General features: G+C 52.3%; 2 protein-coding genes across 14 annotated transcripts; one reads left to right on the forward strand and one right to left on the reverse strand.

Annotated features, from left to right (window-relative positions):
• Positions 1 to 3,259: 3,259 nt before the first annotated feature.
• SNRPB (small nuclear ribonucleoprotein polypeptides B and B1) lies at positions 3,260 to 6,093 on the reverse strand. The gene is made up of 7 exons (XM_061630170.1): positions 5,895 to 6,093; positions 5,645 to 5,796; positions 5,006 to 5,117; positions 4,240 to 4,392; positions 3,955 to 4,093; positions 3,652 to 3,777; positions 3,260 to 3,415 (listed from the first exon to the last, which is right to left on the reverse strand). The coding sequence occupies exons 1-7, from the start codon at positions 5,895 to 5,897 to the stop codon at positions 3,378 to 3,380; spliced, it is 723 nt and encodes a 240-aa protein (XP_061486154.1). The 5' UTR covers positions 5,898 to 6,093; the 3' UTR covers positions 3,260 to 3,377.
• Positions 6,094 to 6,257: 164 nt separating this feature from the next.
• On the forward strand, positions 6,258 to 26,771 carry ELMO2 (engulfment and cell motility 2). 13 transcript variants are annotated; one of them, XM_061630680.1, is made up of 23 exons: positions 6,357 to 7,129; positions 7,753 to 8,013; positions 10,059 to 10,190; positions 10,375 to 10,415; positions 10,648 to 10,720; positions 10,895 to 10,945; positions 11,139 to 11,320; positions 14,889 to 14,988; positions 15,101 to 15,252; positions 15,426 to 15,504; positions 15,787 to 15,828; positions 16,700 to 16,750; positions 17,083 to 17,205; positions 17,309 to 17,443; positions 17,540 to 17,644; positions 17,741 to 17,849; positions 21,049 to 21,185; positions 21,317 to 21,480; positions 21,584 to 21,696; positions 21,897 to 22,004; positions 22,211 to 22,293; positions 22,422 to 22,499; positions 24,650 to 26,771. In XM_061630680.1, exons 3-23 carry the CDS (start codon positions 10,113 to 10,115, stop codon positions 24,848 to 24,850), a joined length of 2,205 nt encoding a protein of 734 aa, XP_061486664.1. In that variant the 5' UTR covers positions 6,357 to 7,129; positions 7,753 to 8,013; positions 10,059 to 10,112; the 3' UTR covers positions 24,851 to 26,771. The 13 variants fall into 13 exon arrangements, with proteins under 13 accessions (XP_061486659.1, XP_061486662.1, XP_061486658.1 ...); XM_061630681.1 differs by having other exon boundaries at positions 6,375 to 6,447; XM_061630678.1 differs by lacking the exons at positions 6,357 to 7,129; positions 7,753 to 8,013 and adding an exon at positions 6,270 to 6,335.
• Positions 26,772 to 27,652: the final 881 nt, after the last annotated feature.

The following is a 27,652-nucleotide window of genomic DNA, read 5'->3' on the forward strand; positions in this document are numbered from 1 at the left end:
TCCATCCCCTTGATCATTCTGGTTGCCCTCTTCTGAACTTTTTCCAACTCTATAATATCCTTTTTGAGATGAGGCGACCAGAACTGTACACAGTATTCCAAATGCGGCCGCACCATAGATTTATACAACGGCATTATGAGATCGGCTGTTTTATTTTCAATACCTTTCCTAATTATCGCTAGCATGGAATTTGCCTTTTTCACAGCTGCCGCACACTGGGTCGACATTTTCATCGTGCTGTCCACTACAACCCCGAGGTCTCTCTCCTGGTCGGTCACCGCCAGTTCAGACCCCATGAGCGTATATGTGAAATTCAGATTTTTTGCTCCAATATGCATAATTTTACACTTGTTTATATTGAATTGCATTTGCCATTTTTCTGCCCATTCACTCAGTTTGGAGAGGTCTTTTTGGAGCTCTTTGCAATCCCTTTTTGTTTTAACAACCCTGAACAATTTAGTGTCGTCAGCAAACTTGGCCACTTGACTGCTCACTCCTAATTCTAGGTCATTAATGAACAAGTTGAAAAGTAGAGGTCCCAATACCGATCCTTGAGGGACTCCACTTTCTACAGCCCTCCATTGGGAGAACTGTCCGTTTATTCCTACTCTCTGCTTTCTGCTTCTTAACCAATTCCTTATCCACAAGAGGACCTCTCTTATTCCATGACTGCTAAGCTTCCTCAGAAGCCTTTGGTGAGGTACCTTGTCAAACGCTTTTTGAAAGTCTAAGTACACTATGTCCACTGGATCACCTCTATCTATATGCTTGTTGACACTCTCAAAGAATTCTAATAGGTTACTGAGACAGGACTTTCCCTTGCAGAAGCCATGCTGGCTCTGCTTCAGCAAGGCTTGTTCTTCTATGTGCTTAGTTAATCTAGCTTTAATAATACTTTCTACCAGTTTTCCAGGGACAGAAATTAAGCTAACTGGCCTGTAATTTCCGGGATCCCCTCTGGATCCCTTTTTGAAGATTGGCGTTACATTTGCCACACAGAGGAGATCCAGAATCTCTTCTCAATCATCCCAGTGCAGGACCCAAAATAATGGGCTCAAGTTACAAGAAGTCAGATTTCAGCTTAGGAAAAACGTCCAACTATTAGAGGGGTACAACAATGGTAAAAAAGGTAAAGGTGTCCCCACACTTATAGTGCAAGTCGTTTCTGACTCTTAGGGCGACGTCTTGTGACATTTACTAGGCAGACCGTATATATGGGGTGGGATTTCCAGTTCCTTCCCCGGCCTTTCTTTACCCCCCCAGCATAGGCCGGGTACTCATTTTACCGACCACAGATGGATGGAAGGCTGAGTGGACCTCGACCCCTTTTACCAGAGATTTGACTTCCTCCTTCCGTTGGAATCGAACTCCGGCCGTGAGCAGAGCTTCGGCTGCGTTACTGCCGCTTACCACTCTGCGCCACAGAGGGTCCTACAACAATGGTTATCAAAGGAAGTGGTGGGCTCTCCAACCCTGGAGGCATTCAAGAGGCAGCTGGATAGCCATCTGTTAAATATAGGCTTAAGCTGGATTTCTACATTGGGCAGGGGGTAGGACTTGGTGGCCCTATAGGGTCCTTTCAGCCCTACTACAGTGCTTTGCAAAAGTAATCAGAGCCCTGACTAATATTCTGATATTACTGAATTACAAAATGGTACATAGTGATTTCATTCTGCATATTTTATGTTGAAACACAAACTCAAAATCAATTATTGTAAGGTGACATTGGTTTTATGTTGGGAAATGTAAGAAACAAAAGACAAATGTTGCTTGCATAAGTATTCAACCCCCGCACATTAATATTTGGCAGAGCCACCTTTCACTGCAATAACAGCTATAGGTCATTTGGGGTAGGTATGTACCAGCTTTGCACACAGTGTTGGAGGGATTTTGGCCCATTCTTGGCAGATTCGTTCCAGGTCATTCAGGTTGGTTGTACATCGCTTGTGGACAGCAATTTTCAAAGAGCACTACAGATTCTCAATGGGATTGACATCAGGAATGGGCCACTGTAGGACATTCACCTTTTTGTTCTTGAGCCACTCCAAAGTTGCTTTGGCCTTGTGCTTGGGAACACTGTCCTGCTGAAAAGTGAATTTCCTCCCAAGCTTCAGTTTTTTAGTGGACTGAAGCAGGTTCTCTTGCAGCATTTCCCTGTATTTTGCTCCATCCATTATTCCTTCCATTCTGACAAGATGCCCAGTCCCTGATGATAAGCATCCCCACAGCATGATGCTACCACCACCACACTTCACTGTAGGGATGGTGTGTCTTGAGGCATGGGCAGTGTTAGGTTTGTGCCATACATAGCGCTTTTGAGTTTTGGCCAAAAAGCTCTATCTTGGTCTCATCAGACCACAAAACCTTTTCCCACATCACAGCTGGGGCATTCTCATGTTTTCTGGCAAACTCCAGACGTGCTTTCAGATGTTACTTTTTGAGTAATGGCTTTTCTTGCCACCCCCCCCACAGGCCAGTGTTACACAGTTACACAGAGTAATGTGCACCATTACTTCACTCCCAGCCAATGAACTCTGTAGCGCCTTCTAAGTGATTGCTGGCCTTTTCTTGGCAGTCGGTGTGATGCAACTTCCACTTCCTGATTATTGATCCAACTGTGCTTACTAGGATATCCGAACACTTGGATATTATTTTGTACCCTTTTCCTAATCCATGCATTTGTATTACATTATCTCTCACTTATGTAGAATGCTCTTTAGTCTTCAATTTTCCTTCAGATCCACAGACTGACCAATGATCCTTCAACAGTGGGGCTTTTATCCTGACAATGTGATAGCAACTTTAATGGTTCACAGGTAGAACCTGGGAGCTTCCACAGCACAGGGGTTGAATACTTATGCAAGCAACATGTTTCAGTTTGTTATGTTTCTCACAAACGTTTCCCAACATAAAACCAATGTCACTTTACAATAATTGTGAGTTTCAGTGTTTCAAAATACAATATCGTACAGAACGAAATTACCATGTACCATTTGTAATTTAGTAATACGAGAGCATTGGTCAGGGTTCTGATTACTTTTGCAAGGCACTGTATTCAGTGATGGTGGCTTGGCCAGCCAGGAGCACAAGAGCCCTGCGGCAGATGGATCAGACCACAAGGAAACCATCTGGCCCAGCAGTCCACAGTGGCCAGCCAGATCCCTTTGGAAGCCCAGGCAGGCTTGCTTACTTTCCTCAAGCTGAGAAAGAACTACAACACGAGAGCAGCAAATTTCTCAACTTTTATTAAAAAGAACATAATAACCCCCCCGCCCCCGCAAAATAGAAAACATACACAGTCCCTCCCCCGAGTTCCCCTCAGGGCGCGCAAGACAGACTCCAGATGCCGGCATTCTGCTCCCTTCACACAGCTCATCTCAGGGCCTAGGTGGGCGCATACCAGGAGGAGGGGGACCTAGAAAGGACAGAGCAGAGGCACCATCAGCTTCAGAAATGACAGTCTTCAGCCCTTGCACCTCAAGGGGAACCTTGCCTCTGCCTGGAGGGGCTGGCCGAGGGCTTTTGCTGTCCTCAAGCAGGACGTTTTTTCACAGAAAAGCCAACGGGCAGGCGAGCAGCGAAGTTGGTTGGCCAAAGACAACCAAACCAAGTCGGCTGTATGCCTGTCAGTCAGGCCCCAAACCAACTCACCTCTCATGCCGGGGGGAGGAGGCCTCATTCCAGGAGGTGGCATGCCCATTGGTGAGCCTCGGCCTGGGGGCATGCCCATGGGGGGGCCCATGGGGGGCCTCATGCCAGGAGGGGGTCCCATCATTCCTGCAATGAAAAGGAAACAGCTTCAGTTCCCCTCCAGCTGCACCCCCCCCGCATTAGTCCCCAAGGGAACCTCAGAGTAATCCTGCTTTGACACCATCTCTTCACAGTGCTCAGTTATTGCCACTTCATCACAGGCCCCACCAGCACGAGGATGGTGTTGGTGGGAGGCTTGCTTACCTGGAGGCGGAGTGCCCCTGCCCATAGGTGGAGGAGGGCCTCCACGGCCTGGCGCATACTGAGTGGGGGCTCCTGCAATGCTGGCGGTTGCAGCAGCTGCTGCCGCAGCAACAGTCCCTCGACTCTGAGGGGTCATCACCTGGGAGGGAAAAAAGGCTTCAGAGAGCTCCTGAAAATGAGGTCCCAAGCGATGGCTTCCTCCACAAACATCCCATGCGTACGGCCTGAACCGTTGCAGAAGCAACCCTCTCAAACCCGTTATTAGAAGATACCTCTCCTACGTACCTGTTGGGATGGTCCACCAACACCCCGCACAGGGCCAGCTAAGCCTGCAGGTGCCTGGGGCATGGGAGCTCCTGCGGGTACACCTCTCCCGGCAGCTCTGCCAACACCAGGTCCTCCTGCTGCTCCAGCCAGGGGCACACGAGCAATGCCAGTCTGAAAGAGCCAAAGAGTTACTGCAGAAAGAGCACATTTTCAAGGTGCATCTTGGCACAAAACTGCCATGCTCCACCATGAACCAGAAAGAATTACCGCCTCAACTTTCTTTTCCTCCAGCACCTTCCCAACCTCCAGTCCTGGCTTCCGTTCTCTACGCTCCCTTGCACCTCCCTCTGCTGCAGTTGCTTTCTTCCTACTGCCACACCAAGGACCATTTTGCCCTCCTATCTGCTGCCACCAGCCCACCTTTCTAGCTTGGCTTGTTAGGCCTTAGTCTTCACAGCGCGTTCTTTTTTCTAGTAAACAGACAATTCTTTCAACATTTCTAGTGCAGATCCTCCTCCTCTTCTGCCTTCCCTAAGTCAGTTTAAGTTCTCCAGGGTTTGATTTTTGATTCTATGCTATTCCCAATAGATAGAGCAAGATATCACCGACATATTTTTCAATATAAAAATATTGCTGAACTGCCTTGTTGATCCTCTCAGATTGAAAACGAGAATGCAAGTATTTTAGAACAAAACAAGCAAACCAGATTTAGGTAACACCTTGGGATTTCAAACAGGGCCATCACTACCCGCTTACTAAGATTCCCTAATCTCGCTCCCCTTACGTCTTTTGGGGGTGGCCCCTCAACTGTCATGGAAACCAGATTCTCTCCTCGCAGCAACACCAGCCCCAAGACTCGTTTCTCCTCACGTTCTGGCTGCTTGGAGTTCTTGGGCCTGGGAGAAAGGAAGACACAAACAACACACTCTGTGTCACTGAGCCCAGGCGCCCCCATAACCTACAAAGGGATCTTGCAGTCCCCCAGTTTCAGGGGTGACCTGTTGGCACCTCACAGGAGTGGCACCTCATGCCACACAGAGAGAACAGGAGAAACTTGAAGGCAGGGAAACTAGCTAGCATGCAGCCTGGAACAGGGCACAAATGGGGGAGCGGTGCAGGGCCTCCAGATTACGGTGCAGCAGAAGCACAGCCACCACTGCAACCCTTTGGCATGACGGACTGAGATATTTAGGCAACTATTATGGCCCAGGCCTGCCCTCAACGCTTCTGCCTGGAAATTCTTTAGCTTAGCTGGGCGAGTCTTATTCTTCGCCTTCTTTTCCGCGGGCCCCTGTCCGCCCCCCCAACACCTGGCCTGTGCCTCCGGAAGGGAGAGAGTTGGATGAGCGCAAAAGGGCAGGCGGCCCTCCGCGGTTCCGGAAGGAGGAATCCAGGCCTTCCTCCTCCTCCCTCCGCCGCTCACTTGATCTTTCGGAACTCGTCGCAGTCGCAGAGGATGAGGTTCATGTGCTTGTCGAAGGCCTTGAAGGTGCCGATGAAGACGCGCCCGTCCTGCAGGATGCACCGCATGCGGTAGTCGATGTGCTGAAGCATCTTGCTGCTCTTGCCCACCGTCTGAGGGAGAGAAAGGCCGAGGGAGCAGTGAAGGGGCAGTGAAGGGGGGAGGACCGCCACATCAGCCCCACGGCAAGCCCCCTCCCCCGCTCGCTCACCATGGCGGCGGTTTTCCTTTCTCTTCCCTTCTCTCTGCCGCTTCGAGCCTCTCGGCTTCCTTCGCTCCGCTTCCCGCTGCCGCTTGACAAACCAAAGACGCGCGGCCTCTAGTAAGCGGAACCGGAAGCGCCAGTCGGCAAGACGCTCCTCCGCCAACACTTCCGGCACAAGCGGAACTGCCCTCTCCCTCGGAGGCGGGGCGTGTTGCCCAGGCAACTCCCGAGCTCTGCGGTCTCCATGGCACCCAGTGCTCGGCGACAAGGCTACACCCCCCCTGCTAAAGAGATGGAGCTGAGTAGCAGCCAACGGGCGCGGGGGCCGCTCTTGAGTGGCAGGTAACATGCTCCAATGGGTGTGCGGCCATGGCTCGGAGGCGGGACAAAGCAGGGAAGGAGTTTGGCGACGGCGGAGTGGAGCGTCCCGGCCGGCCAGGCAGTCGGGTGAGCAGCGCGGGGCGGAGTCCTCTTCGGCTTCGCTCTCCTCCGGCCTGGCTCGCCTGCCCGCTCGAGGACCTGCCTGCGACGCGAGGCCCGCCCCGTCCTGCCCTCCCAGGTGCCGGGGGCCGCAAGGGGGCGGAGGCCATGTGGGGCTCCTCGAGCGGGGGGCCGGACCCTCCCCCCGGCCGCCCACAGGAGGGCCTTGGCACGCTCCTCTCGCCTTCGCGGCTGGCTGCGGCTCCGGGCCGACTGGCTGGCCTCTCTGACTCTCTCCCTGCGCCCCGACCCATCCCGCTATTGGGGTCATCCGGACGCGCCGCGGGGCAGCGGGCCCTTAGCGTAGCCTAGCCTGGCCTGGCCCGGCTCTCTGCCGAGGGGCTCGCTCCGTCCCTCCCGCGCTCGGCTGCTGGGAAGCGGGCGGAGAGGAGCGCCGAGGCGGCGCTGAGCTCCCCTTCCCCGTCCGTTGTCCGTCCGTCCATGGGGGGCCCCGGGTGGCTCCTGCGTGAAGAAGGTCCCGGTCTGGGCGGACTTTGGGCCTGATCCGGCCCCAGTGCTCTCCTCCTCCGGGATACTGGCGGGGTCTCGGGGGTTCTTCGGCCCTGCCTTTCACCTGGGTGCTGCTTTCCTCTTGTCAAGAACCCAGAGCCGCCGGCCGCGTTTATAAGGCCCGAGTGGAGAACCTCGGGAGGCGGCTGCCAGAAGTGCCACCCCCGGCGGCCCAAATGTCGGCCCCCCCGTTGGACCTCCTGTCCGGCCCTCTGCCCTGCGTGTCTACACAGAGCCCCTCCCTGGCACCGGTCAGTTGGTTCCTCTGGGCTTTATTTCTGCGGCACGCCAGGCGGGCGTCGTGGAGAGGAAATGGCCCTTGAGTTGGACTCCTTTGACGAGGAGGATCTCTTGGTCTTCTGCACCTGCTCAAGTCGGGGGGGGGGGCTCGTGGGGCAGAGTGGCTCAGGCCTCCTCTGCAGCCCAAGAGAAGTGCAACTCCCCAGAATGCATCTCTCGCTTTCTGTGGGGCAGCAGCCTCTCTTTAGTCGCAGTGGGGGAGTCTCCTACTCATGCCCCAAAACTATTTGCAAGTGGCTTGGCCTGCAATGAAGGAATTGCTGCCTCTTTCTGCTTTTCCTGTGAACAACAAAGGGCACCTTGCTGCATATTCTGGACCCGCTCAATCTCTGTGTTCACTCTGGAGGCTCCTCTCCCTCACATGCAGACCCTCTGTGTTGCTCACACTGGGAGTGATTCTGTGTCCCTGCACAATGCTTTGAAGCATACTTCTTCCTACAGGGAAGACCGCTGTCGTTGCTGATGGCTTCCTGGGCAGTGCTGCGGGCTAGGACTGCATAAATAGGCTGACCATAAACATCTTTGAGAATTTCCCTTGGTTTCAAATCTCCATTTTCTGTACTTCCCTTCCCAGAATAATGCTGGTTCCTCGTAGGGTTTGGCACTCTCTGCTTATGACAGCCAGCTTCTGCTTGGGGTGTGAACTTGCCAGACTTGTGGCCGTGTTGCTGTTTCTCTGCTGCGTGGGAGCACGGAAGGGCAGCTGCAAACCTACCTCCCCTTAACCTTGGTAGAAGAGGCAGGCTGGAGTCTACAGTCCCCTATTGCCCCCTGAGCTCATTTCTCCCCTCATCACTGTAGACAAGGGTGAATGTTGCCAGGAGACTTGTGACAGGTGTGGAACTGATTCTCAAAAGTCAGCTGCAGGGATGTGACCAGGGCAGTGGGAGGACCTCCCTTCGTGGTCTGGTGGGGGCAAAGGAAAAGGGAAACTGGCTCAGCGTTTACTTAGTAGAGGCTTCAGCTCATCCCACTGCTGGGTTTGTTTGATGGTTCTAGGAATGTTAATGCCTGCCTGTTACTGTCTCCAAATGCCAGCTCTCCTTGCTTAGGTTGCTGCACATCTCCACAGGACAGCCTGTGGAGGAGGAAGAAGAGGAGTTGCAGGTGTGGAACATTTCTCAGCTTTGGGGGTGTAATGTTGGAGGGGAGCGTCTGGTTTGGGATGGGGAAATTGCGTAGCAGGGACTGGTGGCCGCAGCTGCAGCCTCTGGGCCCCATGGCTGCCCCTTGGGCCAGATGGTTGTGTGAGCTGCCTCCGTGCTCCTGAGAGCACTTGTGGATTTGGCAGCACCACGACCAGTAACCTTGTTTGGTGTCTTGCCTTGTCTGATGGAATACTCTGTCTAATGTTACAGGGTGGAACATTTTCCACTTTAAGAAATGCATTCTTTAAAAAAAAATACGTGACAGCTAATGAGCGAACAGAATTTATGAAACTAGGCAATTGGAATAGATACAGTACTAATTAAATCTAAAGTTGAAACTGCAGTTGACTCTTTAGGTGACACTGTCTGGGAAACGTGTGTAGCTGTGTAGGCACACTAAAATTAGTATGTGAACAGTTTTAGTGCCCTGATATTTAAAATATTTTCCATTATTCAGGTACAAGCAGTTTTGTTTGGGTGTCCTATATAAGCCAGAGTGTGCATTTACAGGATCTGGACAGGGTGGTTTATAACAGACGCTATTGGAGGTCAATGATTCATAGGGTTGTCATAAGTCATAATCGACTTAAAGGCACATAACAACAATGGTCACATATTTCAAACTGCTTCTGGCTGCTGGAAAAATTGTTCAAAAACGTAAACAGCACACAACGGCATACGTCTAGTAGCAAAGCTATGAAAGTTCATCAGATGAACGGGTAACTCAGATCTCCGACAAGTTGGAGCAGCAGGGACTGTCCTGGAAAACCCTGTATTGTGGTTGTCATTCTGAGCAGAGAGGAAGGCAGTGGCATCCTATGGCTGCATCCTCCCCTCTCAGAGCAGCCACCGCCCGTGAGAGGATTAAAGCAGCCTGGCCTTGAATAGCAGGCTGGTAGTGCAGTGGCGGCGGCCGTTGCTGCTGCAGCCCCTCCAAGGCAAAGAGTTGCCGGGGCCACATCTTCTGGCCTTGGAGCCAGGCAGGGCTATCTGCCTGGATCTATTGTTATTGCTGGATTGTCCAGGTGGTTGGCATCTCTTGGTAGGGACACTCCATGGCTAGGTGTGTTGCAGGTTCCCAGAGTGGGGAGAGGAGGGGACTTTCCTGCTCCGCGCTTTCGCCTTGGCACCAGGAACAAAATAGCAGAGCTGGGGCATCTGGGCAGCTCTGCCCTGCCTTGTTCTCAGGCCCTTGCCAGTTGGGTCCTGTAGTAGGAAGGTGGGGCTGTCATTCATTGGGCGAGCTGTGGCTTGCTCTGAGCTTCCGACTGTTCTGGCCGTGAGTCAGGCAGCGTCCTTACTTCTGGCATCCGCTGGTCCTTGGGGAAGGCAGGTGTTCTACCCTCTCTATACGGGGACCCCACAGGCTGTGACGTTCTTTGCTCTCCTGGGTTAAGGAGGGTTGCTCTGAATCGGACCTGCGAGTGCACCAAGAGGTGGTGCGTGGCTCATCTTGAGCAGCCCTCACCGCTGCTGAGCCCAGGGATGATGGAGGGGACCTGGGACCTGGAGCCTGGTCTCTCCCTTGCTGGGGAGGTCTTGACATGAGCGGCCAATATGAGCGAGGAGTGGAGTGCCTCAGGCCCTTCCTTGCCCTTGGGAGGGGGCTCCAGCAGTGGCTGCTGCTGCTGCTTGGATCATGGCACAGGGAAAGGTGGAGTGCCCGCTTGAGTGGACTGGTCTCTGGCAGAGCCGGTTCCCAAAGGCTCACAGTCCTTTGCCCTCTTGACAGGTTTGGGAGGCCCACTCCTCTCCCCATCTGTGAGATACTCAAAAGTCTGGGGAGATGCCACCTCCCTCAGACATTGTCAAGGTGGCCGTGGAGTGGCCTGGTGCCAATGCCCAGCTGCTGGAGATAGATCAGGTGAGGTTACAGGCAGGCCTTGAATGGTGAGTGGGCGAAGTGTGGGCCGGAGCTTTGCTGTGGACCCAACGGGAGCCTTTGGGAGGAACGTCCTGGAGTTGGGGGGGAGGATAGGTAGAACTCGGTCCAAGTGTGTGTTGCAGTTCAGGGTTCTCTTTTTCTTTCTTGCCCCCCGACCTCTCAGAAGCGGCCCCTGTCGTCCATCATCAAGGAAGTGTGCGATGGGTGAGTCTGAGTGAATGCTGGCTGGCCTGTCCCTCCCTGCCTGCCTCCTACCAAATAACCCCCCTTGGCTGGGGTCCAAAGAGAGTCCTGGCCCTGCTGTGCCTCTAGAGGCCCTTCAACCGTCTTGCTGCTCCTGGGTGTCGCTGCTTGTCCCCACCCCACGTACACGCATGCACGCACACATGCGTGATTCCTGGGTGAGAAGGCTGGTGTGGTCTTTCCCCGCTTCTAGGTGGTCACTGCCCAACCCTGCGTACTACACGCTCCGCTATGCTGATGGGCCGCAGCTGTACATCACGGAGCAGGTTGGTGTGTGCTGGCAGTGGAGAGGGGACAGCAGGACTCCATGGCTTGTGGGTGGGGGTAAGGAAGTACACGGGAGGCCTGCTAAGGAGGCGGAGCAGTCCAGGAGTCCTGCCCATCTCCACTCCCCCCCCTCCCGGTGATGCTGAGAGGAGCCTCTCTTTTTTGACTAACAGACTCGATGTGACATCAGAAATGGGACCATCCTTCAGCTGGCGGTTTCCCCGGTAGGTGTGGGCAGGGCTGCCTGCTTGTTTCCTTGGGGGGAACCTCCTTTCTTGGGGTTTGGCCCGGCTGGCTGGGGTTAGTGGAATGAGATCACCACCCCTTACTCCCTGGCAACCAGCCTTCTGCCAGGCTGAGGTGGGGGTGCTGGGTGTGTGTGTGTCTACAGGGGATTAGCTCTTGCCCGTCTCCCAGTCCAGGGCTGCCCGGCAGTTGATGGATCGGACCCAGTCGCACAGCATGGAGGCCCGACTGGAGGCCATGAAGGAGCTGGCCAAACTCTCTGCGGATGTGACCTTTGCCACCGAGTTCATCAACATGGATGGCATCGCAGTGCTCACCCGCCTCATGGAAAGTGGCACCAAGCTCCTCTCCCAGTAAGTGCCCGGCTGCCCCTGAAGCGGGACGTGCAGCAGCAGCACATGCCATCTTTTTGGGGGGCAGAAGGGGGTGGTTGCTTTGTGTTCCCCTCACGCCTGGGCATTCCAGTGGCCTTCCATCTGGAGGCAGGTGGGTCCCTCCCCAGCCGTTTGTTGGGCCTGGTGGCCTGTCCTCCTTGGGCAGGGGCTATTGCAGTGCGGAGCCGACCGCTGAGTGGAGAAGGCAGTTGGGCCCTGCCGCTCTGTCCGCTCCACCCTTTTCTCTTCAGCTGCAGCTTCTCCTCTTCCACAGCCCCATTTGAGTGCTTTGCTCCTCCTCCGGGGGGCAGAGTTAGCAGCAGGCAGTTGGGATCTGAGACTGTTCACTGTCTGGGATGTTCAGGGAAGTGAAAGGCCTGCAGATAGAAAAGAGGATGTCACCCCGAAGGCAGTCCTTGCGGGGCTGGGGATTCTCTTCATTACTCAGTGCAGCAACATTAGCAAATGTCAGAAACCACACTCGGATCTCTTTGGGGTCTTCCGGAAGTGGTGCAGAACATTCTTGTTAGCGTTTGAAGCCATAGAATTGTAGAAGAGTAGTGTTGGAAGGGGCCTATAAGGCAATCGATTCCAGCCCCCTGCTCAGTGCAGAAATCCAAGTTAATCCATCCACCGTGGCATCCTCCTGGGCCATCTCCATGGAACGGGAGTTGGGGGCCCTGTGTGAGTTTACAGCCACTTTGGCCTTACCTACGTGGCCAAGTCAGAGAGGAGGACTGGGAGAGGGCTCTTCAGTCCCTGGCAGGTAGGCTACTGTTTTATCCTGGTACTATTTACTGTCTGAGGCTGCTGGGAGCAGTCATGTAAAAGATTTGGGGCAGGCTGTCATCAGTATGCTGATGGCACTCAGAGGTTATGGAGAAATAGAGCTGAGTTAGGAGAACCCACCCAGGCTGTGGACTGGTCCATGGATGTGGTGGGGGCTGGATTAGGGTTAAATAGACTGCAAGACAGGTGCGTAATTCCCATGTTGCAGAAAAGAGAAGAGAAGGCCTGTTGCCTGCCCCAGATGGGGTTGTGCATTCTGTGGAGGAGCAGGTGAACAGTCCCGGTGGGGGGGTGCTTCTGCGTCCAGCTTTGTCACTGGAGGCCTGTGGCTAGGAGTGCCTTCTGCCAGCTGAAACTGGTGCAACAACCACAGCCATTCCTGGGCCAGGATAGCCTGATCGCAAGACTTTAGGCATTGATGACTTATTTATTTGCTATTACTTATTATTTCAATTTGTATGCTGCTTTTCCATGTAAATATCCCTGAAACGGTTCTCAACACAACAAAAATTGAAATATCATTACAATAATTACGATAACTGTCACTCAAACACAACATCACTTCAAAATATAAAGTAATCCTAATAACTCATTTTGATAACATAAACATTATGACATTTTAAATTGTTATAAAATATAATTATAAAAAATTATAAACTATTTTATAATAGACTTCCGGATTGGACTACTGCAGTGCATTCTACATGGGGCTTCCCTTGTGTCTGGTTAGTGCAGAATGCTGCAGCATGATTGCAAGTGGCTGTAAGATCCTCTCAGCATGTGACACCCCTGCTCAAAAGATGTGCGCTGCCTGCCAGTTCATTTCTGGGACAAATTCAAGGTGTTACTTTTCGTATATACAATCCTTAACAGCTTGGGACAAGCTGACCTGAAGGATCGCCTTGCTCCAAATGTGGCCACTTCAGTCTTCAAACTGGGCACTTCAGAAGTGCCACGTCAAGCTTGTTCTGCACCAGGAAGGAGCCGTTCCTTTGGCGTGTCCTCACGGAAACTCTGGAACTCCCAACCCATTCATATGAAGCAAGTGCCTTTGCTGCATTGTTTTCAGTACCTGCTAAAAACATTTTTGTTTAGGCAAGCCAACCCAGGCTTGTAATTTTATTATGTTTTTTAAATTGTTGATTTCTTAAATATTTTGGTAATGTTATTATGTTTAATTTTTTTAAAGTCTGTTTTATTGCTATTTTAATTAATATTTTATTGTATTATGTAAATTGCCTAAGGTTTTTTTATTAAGTGGTATATACATTTTAATTTAAGATATGCAGACGATACCATACTCTCAGCAGAAACCAGTAATGATTTGAAACGAATGCTGATGAAAGTTCAAGAGGAAAGCACAAAAGCAGGACTACAGCTGAATGTCAAGAAGACTAAAATAATGACAACAGAAGATTTATGTAACTTTAAAGTTGACAATGAGGACATTGAACTTGTTAAGGATTATCAATACCTTGGCATAGTCATTAACCACAATGGAGAGAATAGTCAAGAAATCAGAAGGCTAGGACTGGGGAGGGCAGCTGTGAGAGAACTAGAAAAGATCCTCAAATGCAAAGATGTATCATTGAACACTAAAGTCAGGATCAGACCATGGTATTCCCGATCTCTATGTATGGATGTGAGGACAGTGAAAAAAGGATAAGAGAAAGATCAACATTTGAAATGTAGTGTTGGAGGAGAGCTTTGAAGATACCATGGACTGCAAAAAAGACAAATAATTGGGTGTTAGAACAAATTAAACCAGAACTGTCACTAGAAGCTAAAATGATGAAACTGAGGTTATCCTACTTTGGACACATCATGAGAAGACATGATTCACTATAAAAGACAATGATGCAGGGGAAAACAGAAGGGAGTAGAAAAAGAGGAAGGCCAAACAAGAGATGGATTGATTCCATCAAGGAAGCCACAGACTTAAACTTACAAGATCTGGACAGGGTGGTTCACAACAGATGCTCTTGGAGGTCACAGATGCATAGGGTTGCCATAAGTTGTAATTGACTTGAAGGCACATAACATTTTTCTAAATGATAAAATATATAAAAATTCACGTTGGCTTTTGGTGAGAGGGCTTGAGCTAGCATAGCTGGGAGTTCTGGTGATTATCCCAGCGAGCTTGTCGGTGATGTGAATGAATCCTCCGTTTCTGCCATTCATTGTTTTTTCGATTGTTCTGAGCGCCGTGGGTGACTTGCCCTTCGCCAGGGCAGTGTGCCAATTTCAATTGTAGAAGCAAACACACTTGTATATTTTTTTCATCAATATTTGGACTTTCACAGAAAGTGGAACTTCCTGGCAAGGAAGGAATGGTGCAGAGATGAAGTAGGAGAAGCAACAGATTTCAGCAGGGGAGTCCAGGCAGGGCCCTCGTCTCCTGACCACTTGGAAGTTTTTCGCAGCCCCTCCCTGGCTTCCTCAGACCACAGACGTTTGGGTTCCACATTCTGTGCCACTTCCTGCAGGTGGCTCATGAAGCCACAGCAGAGCGGCAAAGGTCTGCCTCTGGCCTTTGAGGTCTGAGGAGGCACGAGGAACCTTCCTTTCTCATTGCCCACTTTGGGCTGATGTGGAGTTGCCAAGACATTGTTGGGCCACAGCTGGTATTCCTGTGGAATGATTCTGTGGTTGGGAGCTGGCAAGTGGGGAAGGGAGTCCTCAGGATGCCTCCCCCTGGCTGAACTCTCCTGCTGCTCAGGTTGTCTGTCTCCCCCTCCACCCTCCCCGCCCCTTGCAGCTACAGTGAGATGCTGGCATTCACCCTGACAGCCTTCCTGGAGCTCATGGACCATGGCATTATCTCTTGGGATATGGTGCCCCTCACCTTCATCAGACAGGTACAGTCTCCTTGGGAGTAAATGGCAGGCAAAGTGGTAGTGTTTGGGGGTTGCAGTGGGAGTTTTGTAGACTCTAGGCTCTGCTCTCAACACCTTCTCTCTCCACCTGCAGATTGCAGGGTATGTGAGCCAGCCAACGGTGGATGTCTCCATCTTGCAGCGCTCCTTGGCCATCCTGGAAAGCGTGGTGCTGAACAGCCAGAGCCTGTACCAGAAGATTGCAGAAGAGATCACTGTGGGGCAGCTTATCTCCCACCTGCAGGTGTGAGTATCGCAATCCTTGCGGTTCCCCTTTGCAGCCCTCTGCGTGTCCCTGTGGCTCTGAGCGCTGGACCTCCTGTTGGCACAAAGGACCTCTGAGCTAAGAGGGCGATGGAAGCGGCCTGTCAGTCACCTCGTCCCTGCCCTCTTTCTCTGTCTTTGCCCTCCTCCTGCAGTTCAAACCAGGAGATCCAGACGTATGCCATTGCCTTGATCAACGCCCTCTTTCTGAAGGCACCTGAGGACAAGAGACAGGTTGGTGGCAAGCCCCCTGCACTGGCCAGCTGGTGCTGTGGCTGGGCACGGGGAAGGGCACCAGCTGTTGGAGGCCTTCACTGTTGTGTGGGGCCCCAAGTGGGGAGAGAGAAGGCCTGCCTTCCCAGCTGATGCTGCCGCTGTGTTGGTAGCTGGCCAGTCCCTTGATGTGCCGTGTGGTGCTGCTTCTCTCTGTCTGCCCGTCTGCCCATGCGCCCCCCCAAGGGGCTCGTTGCTAACTCTGCTGTCTGCTTCTCTTCCTGCCTTTGTGCTTTCTGTCAGCAGCAGGAGAAGCTTCTTCACCCACTAGACCTGCCTTGCACTGTAAGTAAACCTTCCTCTGCTAGAGAAGGTGAAGGAATGGTGGTCTTCTATGAATAAATGAGTGCCCTGGAGGCAGCCCTGCTCCTCCCCGGGAGTGGCGGAGTGGACCAGCTGTTTCCCGCTCCCTCCCACTCTGCCTTTCCGGGGCCCAGCTCGCCGTGGTGCTAAGCCCAGCTGTGGCATAGCACGACCAGCACGTGGACTCTGGGAGAGGAGATCGTGGGCGCGTTGCTGCTACGTGACACTCGGCTAAGCTGTGGTTTGGCTTAGGGTGTTTTCTGAACTCTGCCCCGTGGTTTAGTTCTCCCAGACAAACCATGGGCGGTAAACCATAGGGCAAACCATGATTACAGCTCATAGTTAGTCCTGAGAGAGCTAAACCATGGTTTGGCTTAGCGTGGCATGTGAACCAAGTCACTGTTTCTCCCCACCCCTTCTTTGCTTTGTCGCTGCTGCGTCGTGTTTGGGAGGTAGCAGGACGGTGCTCTGCAGGCACACAGGAGGGGGGTACGAGACAGAAGAGCCCAGAAACAGCCTTTTGCTAGAGCGCTGCTTCTACGGGAGTGGAGAAGGCCTGGGCTCCTCAGTGAGGGTTCAGGCCTCCATGTGGTGCTTCTAAGTGTGCCCAGTGGTACCCACTGGTGTGGCTTTTCTCCTCCTGCAGGTAATAGGCAGCCAGAATGCTCGAGGTAGGACTGGCCCCTTGACTGGGCAGGCTGGCTGGAAGGCAGAGTTGGCTGTGCTTGGAGCAGACTCACCAGGAATGGCTGTCCTGCTCAGCACACCTCTGCCTCCTGGAGACGGGGCAAGATTGGATGGCTGTCTGTCTGTCTCTCATCAGCTTGTCCTTTTGTCTGTACATTCCTAACAGGAGATGGCAAACATCTTTGCCCAGAAGCACCTGCGCTCCATCATCTTGGCAGTGAGTATCGGACTCTGGGCCAAAGGTGCGACCAATAGTTGGCATTTATGTAGCAGAACGGGGGCATTTGAAGCGATCCACATACGTTACCTCGGTAGACCCATCAGGGAGCTCAGTCTCAATAGCCCTCCCGTTGCCTGATCTCTGGCCCAGCAAGGCAGATGACACACTGGTGCAAGGAGTGGCTTGTGCTGGGTGCAGAGGACCTTCTGTTTTCCCCTGGCCAAACACATCCAACCTTGGTCAGTGGCTGCAAGGGGGTATTAGCTGTGTCAGAGTGGGGAGGGGAGGGGCTCTTCTCCCTTGTCACTTTCCCTACCCTCATCCCACAGCATGTAATCAGAGGTAACCGCCCAATCAAAACGGAGATGGCCCATCAGCTGTATGTGCTTCAGGTCCTGACCTTTAACCTCCTGGAAGAGCGGATGATGACCAAGATGGACCCCAGTGATCAGGTGACTGGAGGGGCTGCTCCTTCCTGCGCTGGGTGCACAGCAGCTGCCTGCCTGTTGGGCTCACTCTCTGCCCTTTCTCTGCCCCCCACTTCCTGTTTGCCAGGCCCAAAGAGACATCATTTTTGAGCTGCGAAGAATCGCCTTTGATGCCGAGTCGGAGGGCAGCAGCATTGCTGGGGGCGGGACAGAGAAGCGCAAAGCCATGTACACCAAGGACTACAAGATGCTTGGCTTCACGGTAGGGACACCCTTGCCCGTGAGGATGAACCCAGGCCAGAGGATGTATTGGAGGCCAGAGGACAGGGCTGATCTGTGTGGCTTCTTTCGTGCACAGAACCACGTCAACCCTGCTCTGGACTTCACCCAGACCCCACCAGGGATGCTGGCCTTGGACAACATGCTATACCTGGCCAAATGCCACCGGGATACCTATGTCAGGGTAAGTGGGGAAGGAAGGGGCCTCTCTCCCCATTGAGGGCAAGCCTTCTGTGCCAGTCCCCTGCCCTCCCTCACGGTCTCCTCTTCCTGCTGGCAGATTGTCCTGGAGAACTCCAGCCGGGAGGACAAGCACGAGTGCCCCTTTGGACGCAGCGCCATCGAGCTCACCAAGATGCTTTGTGAGATCCTGCAGGTCGGAGAACTTCGTAAGTGAAGGGGGGAGCTGACTCTCATCTTGGAAGCTGGAACCAGTTCCAGGAAGAGGGCCCTCCTGTTCGCTAAGACTGGGCCCAGGCTTCTCCCTGGGCTTACAAAGATCCTGCTGCTTTCAGGACTGCTGGAGAGCTGTTCTTGAGCATTAGAACAGGGGTGGTGATGGGGGACAGAATTTTGGGCCTGAAGGCCGAGACGTTGCTGTGCCTGGCCCTCTCAGCCGCGCTTCATGCCTCTCTGAGTGCATTCCCCTGGCTGGAGTGTGTCTTTCCAACTCGGTCCTAGAGCCAGACAGCTGAAGACAGGGGGGGAGGGGTCAGTTTTATCTCAAGGGAGTAAATTTCACATATGCCATTTGATTCTGCTTCACTAGAACATTAATTTTTGTTATGATACTACTTTAATTTTGGTAGCTTTTGGTTTGTGTGACATCACAAATATGGCAGATGCTAAACAAAGAAATTAGAAAGCATCTCATTTGTTTTACTTGCTAACTGTTCTGACAAATAGTTTTCACATGGGAACTTTTTAACAGCCTAGTGGAATGCAGAAAACGTTGCACAAATTCCCAAGATAAGGGGGGGAGGGGGATATTTGGGGTTTTTTCAAAACATGTCAAGTGAGATGTCATTGCAAATGTTTGGGTTGTTTTGCACTGATTTTGACATTTCATTTACCATTAGCTTGGGTAAGTGGTTTATTTTTGGAATGAAAAAAGAAATGGACTTCCCAAAATATTTCCCAGAAAATATATCGGGGGGAAAATATATTTCTTACACATCTGGTAATAACAATATTTTTATTTTGTTCTTTTGTTTAAAAGTTACTTTATTAAATAATATTTTGAGGAAAAAATAAGAAACGGTTACAGCAATCATTGTACTGAAAAAAGTAAGGAAATGAGAGTTAACAGTGATAGAAAATGGTGACTGCACAAACAGTTCTGCATAACAGGCATTTTACCACTTTACTCATTATCTGAGTCCATATCTGGGCTCCTACTGGGAGGAAGGGCAGTTTGTGTGATGTCACAAATATGGCAGATGCTAAATTGAGAAATTAGAAATGCTCCACCAATCAGTAGCCATCAAAGAAAAATCAGAACACAACTCAGTAGTCGTTACTGTTGATCAACCTATTTATGCAAAAGCAGCCAAAATTGTGTGGAAGCATCCTGAACAATTTCAGCCTGTAGTTCTAAACCTTGGAGGACCCCATACAATGGAAATGACTGGCAAACGCTTCGATGATTCTAGACTGCCAGAACTGCTTTTAGAATCGGGTTGCTGATGAAGGGTCCATCTCCAGTATTTTGCAAAGCAAGCATTACTACCACGCAGCAGACACGCATAAGCTCACATACAAAACTCTTATGAAGTTGCAGACTGGTGGTGCATTTCTGATTTCTCAATTTAGCATCTGCCAAAAGCTACCAAAAATTTTAAAATATATCAAAAATTAATGCTCTAGTGATGCAGAATCGAATGGCATATGTGAAATTTACTCCCACAAGATGAAGCCAGACACCGTCTCTGAATCTAAGACTAAACCGTGGCAATGCCTATGGCTTGCCTTTGTGGAGAGCTGTGGGGGTGGGCTGTATGTCAAAACCTTTGACTTCTGTGTGGCTGGAATTTCCCCTACCATACAAAAGACAGCGTGGCATCTGTTGCTCCAAACTCTCCTGCCTCTGGCCCTTTCCAGAAGCGGCATTGTGGCCCCTGAAGGTTGCCAATTGGTTGAAACAGGCTCTCCATGCTTGCAGAGAATGCTCATTGCAAGCTTGGTTCAGCCAAGGCCAGTCTGGTCTCAGCAGCAGCAGCAGCCCTTGAGAAGCCCAGAGGTGCAGGTGGGTGGGTTGGTCGCAATTTGCAGGATCTCTCTATTGCTGGACCTGGAGGTTCTGTACCCCTTTTCTGCCCCCCCCCGAGCTGTGCTCTTAGGGGAGGGGGAATGCTTTTTAGTGAAAAGATTAATGGTTTTTCCTTTTTAGGCCTTTGGCCCCAGGAACTGTCCAGATTCTAGTTGTCAGTTATAAAACTTTCTCTCTTGCCACCTTTTCGTGATTATGTCTGGCTGAATTCTCTTTAACTGCTTTTGAAGTTCTCTATAAAGAAATGCTTTGTTGTCTTTTAGGAATTTGCTCCTCCAATTCCTCCTTTGTTTTGTTGCCACTTGTCTTGCAAGAGTTTCTGCCCTTAAAAAAAGAGAAAAGAGTCGAGATTTCCACTTCAGTAAAAAGAGTGCTCCTTGTTGTATCCTTGACTTTTGATTTCTAACCAGGCTGCCATCAGTATGGACTCATTTGTGCTTGTAAATTTCATTTATTGGAATGCTTTTTTAAAACTTGCTGAAGAATTAATCCATCCTTTTAATCTGTACCAACATGGATTCAGACACAATCCAAACTCTTCTGTGGCCTGTATTTTTATAACAGAATCCTAAGTTGTAGAGTACCCTGGAGGTCATCTAGCCCAACCCCCACTCAGTGCAGGATCTTGCAACCACAGCATCGTTGCCAAGTTGGGCAGGCGAGCCTCTGCTTAAATACCTCCAGCAAAAGAGAGCCCGTCCCACCTCTTGAGGCAGCCATCTGTTCCACGTTTCAACATCTCTTCCTTTTAGAAGTTTCCCTGCAGTTTCCACTTGCTGGTTCTCATCTTGCCCCTTTTACTTCATCTAGCTTTGTGTAATTGTATTCTGGTTTTCTCACCATGGTGAGGCCAGGAGCTCAGCAAGTTACTGGAGCCATCCTTTTAGAAGTCTTCCAACTACCTTCCAGGCTTCTGAGGTGGCACAGGCATTGCCCACATAAGCATGTATTTTGGAATCCTGATCCAAAGGACTAGAACCTTGATCTTAAAAGAAAAAGAAAAAAAGTTTTCTATAATTCTCAGTAAGTTGAATTCTAGGCCTAGTACTAAAATGTGTAACTTTTTATATGTAAAAAGTTCTAGGCCTAGTACTAAAATGTTTAATGCATATATAATATCATAGGTAAAACCATTTTCATGGTATTTCTGTGCAGTTCTCAATTCACACACAGGTTTGAAGTGGCTAATGTTTCTGCTGCTGTCTCTTCAAAGCATTTTGATGACACTTGCACCCTGGCACCCCCCTCCCCCGAATTGCAGGCTGCACCCCTTGGCTGCTCTAACTGCCCTCTTCCCCCACCCTCCTTTCTCTGAAAAGCTAACGAGGGCCGGGACGACTATCACCCCATGTTCTTCACACACGACCGCGCCTTTGAAGAGCTCTTTGCCATCTGCATCCAACTCCTCAACAAGACGTGGAAGGAGATGAGAGCCACAGCCGAGGATTTCAACAAGGTGGACGCACCAGGAGGGAAGGGGGCTGTGGGCTGGCTGCAGTGTGGCCCCTGCGCCTGCGGGCTCCTGCACTCTTCCTGTCCAGGCCAGCAGGGACACTCTCTCTCCCCTCCTCTCCGCTGCTCTGCCAGGTGATGCAGGTGGTGCGGGAGCAGATCACCCGGGCCCTGCCCTCCAAGCCCAGCTCCCTGGACCAGTTCAAGAGCAAACTGCGTGGCCTGAGCTACTCGGAGATCCTGCGCTTACGCCAGTCGGAGCGGATGAGCCAGGACGATTTCCAGTCCCCGCCCATCATGTGAGTGCCTCCGGGGAGGGGGAGGAGGCAGCAAGGAGCTCTCTTTTGGGGGGCTTCCTGGTGGTGCTGATGGTCACTCTCCTGCTGTGTGGCCGTTGCGCAGGGAACTGCGGGAGAAGATCCAGCCCGAGATCGTGGAGCTTATCAAGCAGCAGCGTCTGAACCGGCTCTGTGAAGGGAGCAGCTTCCGCAAGATTGGGAACCGGAGGAGGCAAGGTGGGGGCAGCGGGGCGAGAGGTGGGGGCGGCGGGGGCGGCAGCATGTGGCTGGCTGCCAGGGATGGACTGTGCCAGAGGGAGGCTCCTGGTGGGGCCTCGAAAGACTCGTGGCAACCGAGCGGGTGGGAGGGAGCAGCAGTGGGCCAGACCCCCTGAGTTGCTCCTGGGGGTGGGGGCTGTGGCTGTGTGTTGTTGCAGAGCGCTTCTGGCACTGCCGCCTGGCCTTGAACCACAAGATGCTCCACTACGGGGATCTGGAGGATAACGCCCAAGGGGAGGTGACCTTGGAGTCCCTGCAGGAGAAAAGTACGTGTGTGGTGTGTGTGTGGGAGGGTGTTTCAGGCTGGACCCATGAGGGAGTGGGGGGCAGAGTACAGCAACCAGCCCTCCGGGGCCTCCACTGAGAAGAAATCCAAAGGCAGGAGCTCTCTCTGTCCAGGGAGGGGGGGAGGGGGCTTCCCTAGCTGTTTTTACCCAGCCTGACCAGCAGCCCCACCCTGTTTGTTCCCTAGTCCCTGTTGCAGACATCAAGGCCGTTGTCACTGGGAAAGACTGTCCCCACATGAAAGAGAAGGGAGCCCTGAAGCAGAACAAGGTAGCCGCAGAGGAAGGATGTGTGTTTGGGGGGGGGGTGCGGGCCATTGGCGGGGAGGGGGGGTTGTCCTGTGGGCGGGGCCTGGCCTCTCTTGCTAGCTAGCTTCTTTCCTTCTCTCTTTGCTGTAGGAGGCCCTGGAGTTGGCCTTCTCCATCCTCTATGACCCAGATGAGACCCTGAACTTCATCGCACCCAATAAATATGAGGTGAGCAAGGTGGTGGTTGGGAGGAGCTGGCGGAGTAGCCTTTCTCCCTGAGTGCATTGCCTCCCTGCTCACCTCGCCCCCCTTCGGTTCCACTTCTCCCCTGCCAGGTCTCCTGAGGGAGCAGCACAGTGCAAACTCCCTTCCCTCCTGCGGCTGGAGCGGAGCGGGTGGGCTGCTTTCCCCTTCACCGCTGTGCTCCTCTGCCTCCCGAGTGCTGAGCTGCTGCTGCTGCTCTTGCCCCTTAACTCGGCTGCTCCCCCAGGCTGAGGCTGCATCTTAAGACGAGATCATCCTCGTCCTAGTTGTGTCTCTGGGGGGCCCACATGGGAAATTCTAAGTTCCTTTGGCCTCCCCATTTCAGAAAGGACACTACAGAGCTGAGAAAGATATAGAAAAGTATCATTACTGAAACGATCAAGGCTGTCTTCTCTGAAGAAAGGCTAGGGCATTTGGGGCTTTAAAAAATAAGTTGATGGGCTGCAGGAGGAACAGACAGAAATTAGTCCTCTCATGATGCTTGAATTTGGGCTGGTCTGGTGAAATAGATTGGCAGTGCATTCTTCAAGGTGGCAAAAGGCTGTGCTTCTTCCTATCGCACATCATCAGCTTATGAAACTAACTGGGATAAAATGTGGATTATTTATTATTTATTTATTACATTTCTACCCCGCCTTTGTTCCCATGATAGAAACCCAAGGCGGCTTACATGTGGTTCCCAGGCGGTCTCCCATCCAGGCGCTGACCAGACCTGGCCCTGCTTAGCTTCAGCAGGGAGCTGGCCTCACGTGCCTTCAGACCATGGCCAGGGACCAATAGGTGGCCAGTAGTTTTTACTGGGGGATTAGATAAATGCTGTGTGTGTGGGGGGGGGGTGTCATTCCGGGGCTGGTTCTCCATGACACCTCAGCGCTGAGCCTCTCTGTTCAGAGCCAGCGACACTTCTGATCCCAGCAGGTAATGAATGGTGCTGGGCCAAACGCCCAGTGCTGTTGAGCCCCGTTCGGCTCTGTTGTGAGTCTCCCTGAAGCTTGAGCTGTTGCCTGCCTGCCTTCTGCTGCCGTCAGAGAACATGGGCAGCAGGGCGAGTCTTTGGCCCTTACTTTATAAAACATCCCCACGGGAAGTGCAGCAGCCTTGGAAGGTGGGAGCCTGCACAGAGCCAGTGGGGTGCCAGGCCCAGCGTGTCTGTCCATGGCCAGGAAGACCTGGGCTTACCCTGCTGTGAAACTCACTGGGTGACCGCAAGCCAGTGTCCGTCACTCAGCCTCACAAACCGCAGGCTTGTGAGCATAAGATGGAAGGGGGACGAGGTGTGCCTCTTTGAGCTCCTTTGAGAAAAGGTGGCATATAAATGTAGTAAAATAAACAAGCCTGGTCACCCGAAAGCAACAGCCTCCCTGTCAGTGCAGCCACACAACCTGAGAGGTGGCAAAAGGAAGACAGTGCAAATCAAGCCCCATTGGAGTGTTTCTGGGACTTTCTCCTCCTGCCTTGGCACAGAGAGGGGAAGAGATGCTTCCTGGCCCTGCAATTAAGAAAGGAGAGGGGCTTTAGTAGCCCAGGCAAGGGAGCCATCCCTGGCCTGTGGCTGACGCTTGGAGAGACTCGGAGCCGGCCTGGCCTGTGTTTCTGTTCACCCATTTGGGCTGCTTTCTCCACTGTTTCTCCTCTTCCTCTTTCTGCCCAGTCACCTGATTTGTTTTAACCCTGCTTTTTCCAACCTCATCCCTTCCTCGGTTACCCTCTGCTTCTTTGTCCCCCACCTCAACATAAAGTGGCTTTTTCCAAACCCTCAACGGCTGCCGTAGAGCTGCTCACCAACTCAATCCCCCCATGCATATATATGCATGTTGCACATAAGCTGCTAGCTCAGTCCGCAGAGAGGCCAGGAGGAGGCCTGAGTGGGCCAGAGAAGGAGCCACAATGGAGGGACAGGGGAGCCCCTCTCAGTGGCCAAAGCGGGGAGCCGGGAATGTGGGACGGCCGCCACGCCTGCCTTCCTCCTTTGAAGGGGGCTGCCGGGGGAGCCAAGAAGAGGGGCTGCCAGGGGAGATGCAAGGCTCTGCAGGCCAGCTGGGGTTCTCCCCATGGCACGCAAGGGGTGGGGCAGCATGACCTCCTCCTTGATCTCAGGGCTCCCTTCCCCCCAGTACTGCGTCTGGATTGACGGCCTCAACGCCCTCCTGGGGAAGGACATGGCCAGCGACCTAACCAAGAGTGACCTCGACACACTGCTGAGCATGGAGGTGAAGCTGCGCCTGCTGGACTTGGAGAACATCCAGATCCCGGAGGTGCCTCCGCCCGTCCCCAAGGAGCCCAGCAGCTACGATTTCGTCTACCACTACGGCTGACCCCAGCAGTGCCTGACGGGAGCCCCTGCTCTCCCGCTGGTGCAGGACTTGAGCTGGCCATTCCTGGCTGGCTGGCTGGCGAGGGAGGAAGGAACCATTCTCCTCTTGGACTGCAGGGAAGAATCCTGCCATGCTGGGGGGGTGTTTTGGTTTGTTTTGTTGTTTGCCATGAGACCTGCTCCCTGTGGCAGGCCCTCCCCCCACGTTGCTTTGTATGGCCCATAGAGGCAACCACAAGCCACTCGAGGGCAGTGCCCGGAGTTAGCCTGAGCATTGCAGACACCCCCCAGGGGTGTGGCCTTTCCTGTTGCGTGTGGCAGAGCAGTCCTGGGCATGCCTTTGCTTGCCACTCCCCCCCCCCCCACTGTGCTTGACCTGAGGCAGCTAAGGAGGTTCCTCCTCTTCCCTGTGGTGGCCTCTGAGGGAGACTTGCAGCCCTTTCTTCAGAGCTGGTGCTTCCCCTGTGGGCCAGCGACCACAGCTGCAGTGGCCGAGTGGGTCCCAGAGTGGGAGGTGGGACGCAGCTGATCCTGGAGCCTTTGGCCCCAGTGTGCGCCGCTGGAGGAGGAGGGCACTGAGTACCCCCCACCTCTGCCATGTCTTCTGTGGCATAAGGAAAGCTGCACGCTGCCTGGCCAGCCTCTGTCTCTCGGGAGAGGGGCTGGGGAGGGCAGGATTGGGCTGCTGCCTCTCAGCAGTAGGGCGCAGGCTGGACCTGTCACCCACCCCCCATGCGCACACACACACACACACACACACACTCTTTCCATTAAAGGCTCTTTTCCTCCTATGGGGGGTTCCTGCTTCCTCTTTCCTCCCACAGGCAGCCAGCGCATGGTACAGCCAGCGCAGGTGCAGCTTGGGGCCAGGCAGTGCCTGCTGCCGACTGCGGTGAAGCAGAAACAGGACCGTCCCATTGGAGGGAGAAGGGACGTCCTGCTTCTTGCTGATGCAAAGGGCAGAAGATGGAGCCGCCCACAGAACACAATGCCCCAATGCAAGGATTTCCGTACAGATGTTGAGTGGGCAACAGCATGTCCCCCTCTTCTGAAAGTGAGCAGTAAACATGGGCATTTTGTGAGGTTGTAAGCAATGGAAAAATTGCCCTGCAGTTTTAAGTGCAGCATAACCTTGTTTGTCAGGTTTGAGGAGGAAGATGCAGTGCCCAAGAGAGTGTTGCTTGTGTCACCTTGGCACAGCAGCCTCATGTTACACCCATGTGGAAGGGAGGGGGCAGCCAGAGATTATTATGAATGGTTTTTATACCACCTTTCAGTCTTAGTGCCCTTTACAAAAAAGAATTAAACAAGACTGTCAAAAATGCATTCTCTCTCCCTGTAGCTGTGCCCGTGAGCCTGCACTGTAGTTTGGGGGTGGTCTGTCTCCCTGATTTGTGCTTACCACCCACCCCTCCATTTCTCCCCTCCTGGGGCTTCCGGCAACTGGTTTTCAGAAGCATGCTGCCTTTGACTAGGGTGGCAGAGCACAGCCATCATGGCTAGTAGCCACTGATAGCCTTTTCCTCCATGAATTTTTCTCATCGTAAAGGGTTAAAATTGCAGGGAGGGAGCTCCTGGCGGGGGAGTGTTCTTTCTGTAGCTGACATGGTGCAGAGGCAGTAATTCCCCTCCCGGGCGGCCAGTTGCATTCCAGCGGAAAGCCGGCCCTGCCAATAACGGGAGTCCTAGCCGGCCAGAGCGCACGCACATGCCGCATACCAGGGCTTCCTGAATGTCGTTCAGCGAGCTTCATCCAGGTGGTCCATGGCATGCCTATGTTAAATATCCATATTGATGTTAATTGTATTTTTATTCCTCCTTTTATTTCTTTTGTTGTATTTTTATTGTGTTAACTGTTTGGATCCTAAAGAGTGCAGATAGGAATAAAACACAAGAAATAAAGAAGCAAATACAATTCAAAACCCTACAGCGTCTTGCACAGGACATTACATTGCTGCAACAGGCAGAAGTGTCGTCTAATTGGTCTGCCAGGACCCTTGGCCGTGTCCAAGTGGTCCATAGAGAAGGTTCCACTCAAAGCTCTCCTGCCTATACTTCTGAGCGAGCCCTTGGAGAACAGGCGATATCTGCTCATCCCCCTACCTTGAAAAAGAGGAGGAGCCAGGCGAGGATTGACTGCTCAGCTTGAGTGCAGATACCGGAAAAGGTTCTAGAATAGTTCACTAAGCATGCTGTGTTTGCAAAGAGCTAGTAGTGGTTTCTCAAGAACAAGTCATGCCAGACTAAACTGAGCTGCTTGGACAATGACTATCTTGTACTTCAGGGAAATACTGTGGATAGAGCATTGCAGCCATAAACTGATATGAAATGGCTCGGTGATGCTGCTTGACTAGCTTTGTAGCTGGTTGATAGCCCAGAACCAAAGAGTCCTAATCGGTGGCTTCTCACCAACTTGGAAAGAAGTGGTAAGTGGTTCTGTCCTAAGTCCAGTATTGTTTAACATCTTTATAAATGACTTGAGTATTCCCGTTGCTATAATAACAGCGAAGAGGCCTGTGTGATGAGACTAAAGGCTCATCTAATCTAGCATCCTCTTCTCATGGTGGCCAACCAGATGCCTCTTCTGAGAGGCTCGCAAGCAGGAACTGAACACAACAGAATCCCTCTTACTGCACCTGTGATTCCCAGCAACTGGTATTCAGAGGCATAGTGCTTCTGACAGTGGGAAAAGAACATGGCCATTGTGACTAGCTGCCATTGATAGTCTTATCCTCCACAACTGTGGCTTACTTCTTGTTTAAAGCCATACAGATTGGTAACCATTGCTCCACTGAATTTGCAA

Source organism: Rhineura floridana, chromosome 6, assembly GCF_030035675.1.
Source record: "Rhineura floridana isolate rRhiFlo1 chromosome 6, rRhiFlo1.hap2, whole genome shotgun sequence".
NCBI lineage: Eukaryota > Metazoa > Chordata > Lepidosauria > Squamata > Rhineuridae > Rhineura > Rhineura floridana.

Coding starts and splice junctions, on each gene's coding strand:
- SNRPB (XM_061630170.1), bottom strand. Junction 5,118..5,644: donor GACGAGTTCCGAAAGATCAA/GTGAGCGGCGGA, acceptor CCTTTCTCCCAG/GCCCAAGAACTCCAAGCAGC. Junction 3,778..3,954: donor CAGGGGCACTCCGCCTCCAG/GTAAGCAAGCCT, acceptor TTTTCATTGCAG/GAATGATGGGACCCCCTCCT.
- ELMO2 (XM_061630678.1), top strand. CDS start 10,113: ATGCCACCTCCCTCAGACATTGTCAAGGTGGCCGTGGAGTGGCCTGGT. Junction 15,829..16,699: donor CACTAGACCTGCCTTGCACT/GTAAGTAAACCT, acceptor CATTCCTAACAG/GAGATGGCAAACATCTTTGC. Junction 17,645..17,740: donor ACCGGGATACCTATGTCAGG/GTAAGTGGGGAA, acceptor TCCTGCTGGCAG/ATTGTCCTGGAGAACTCCAG.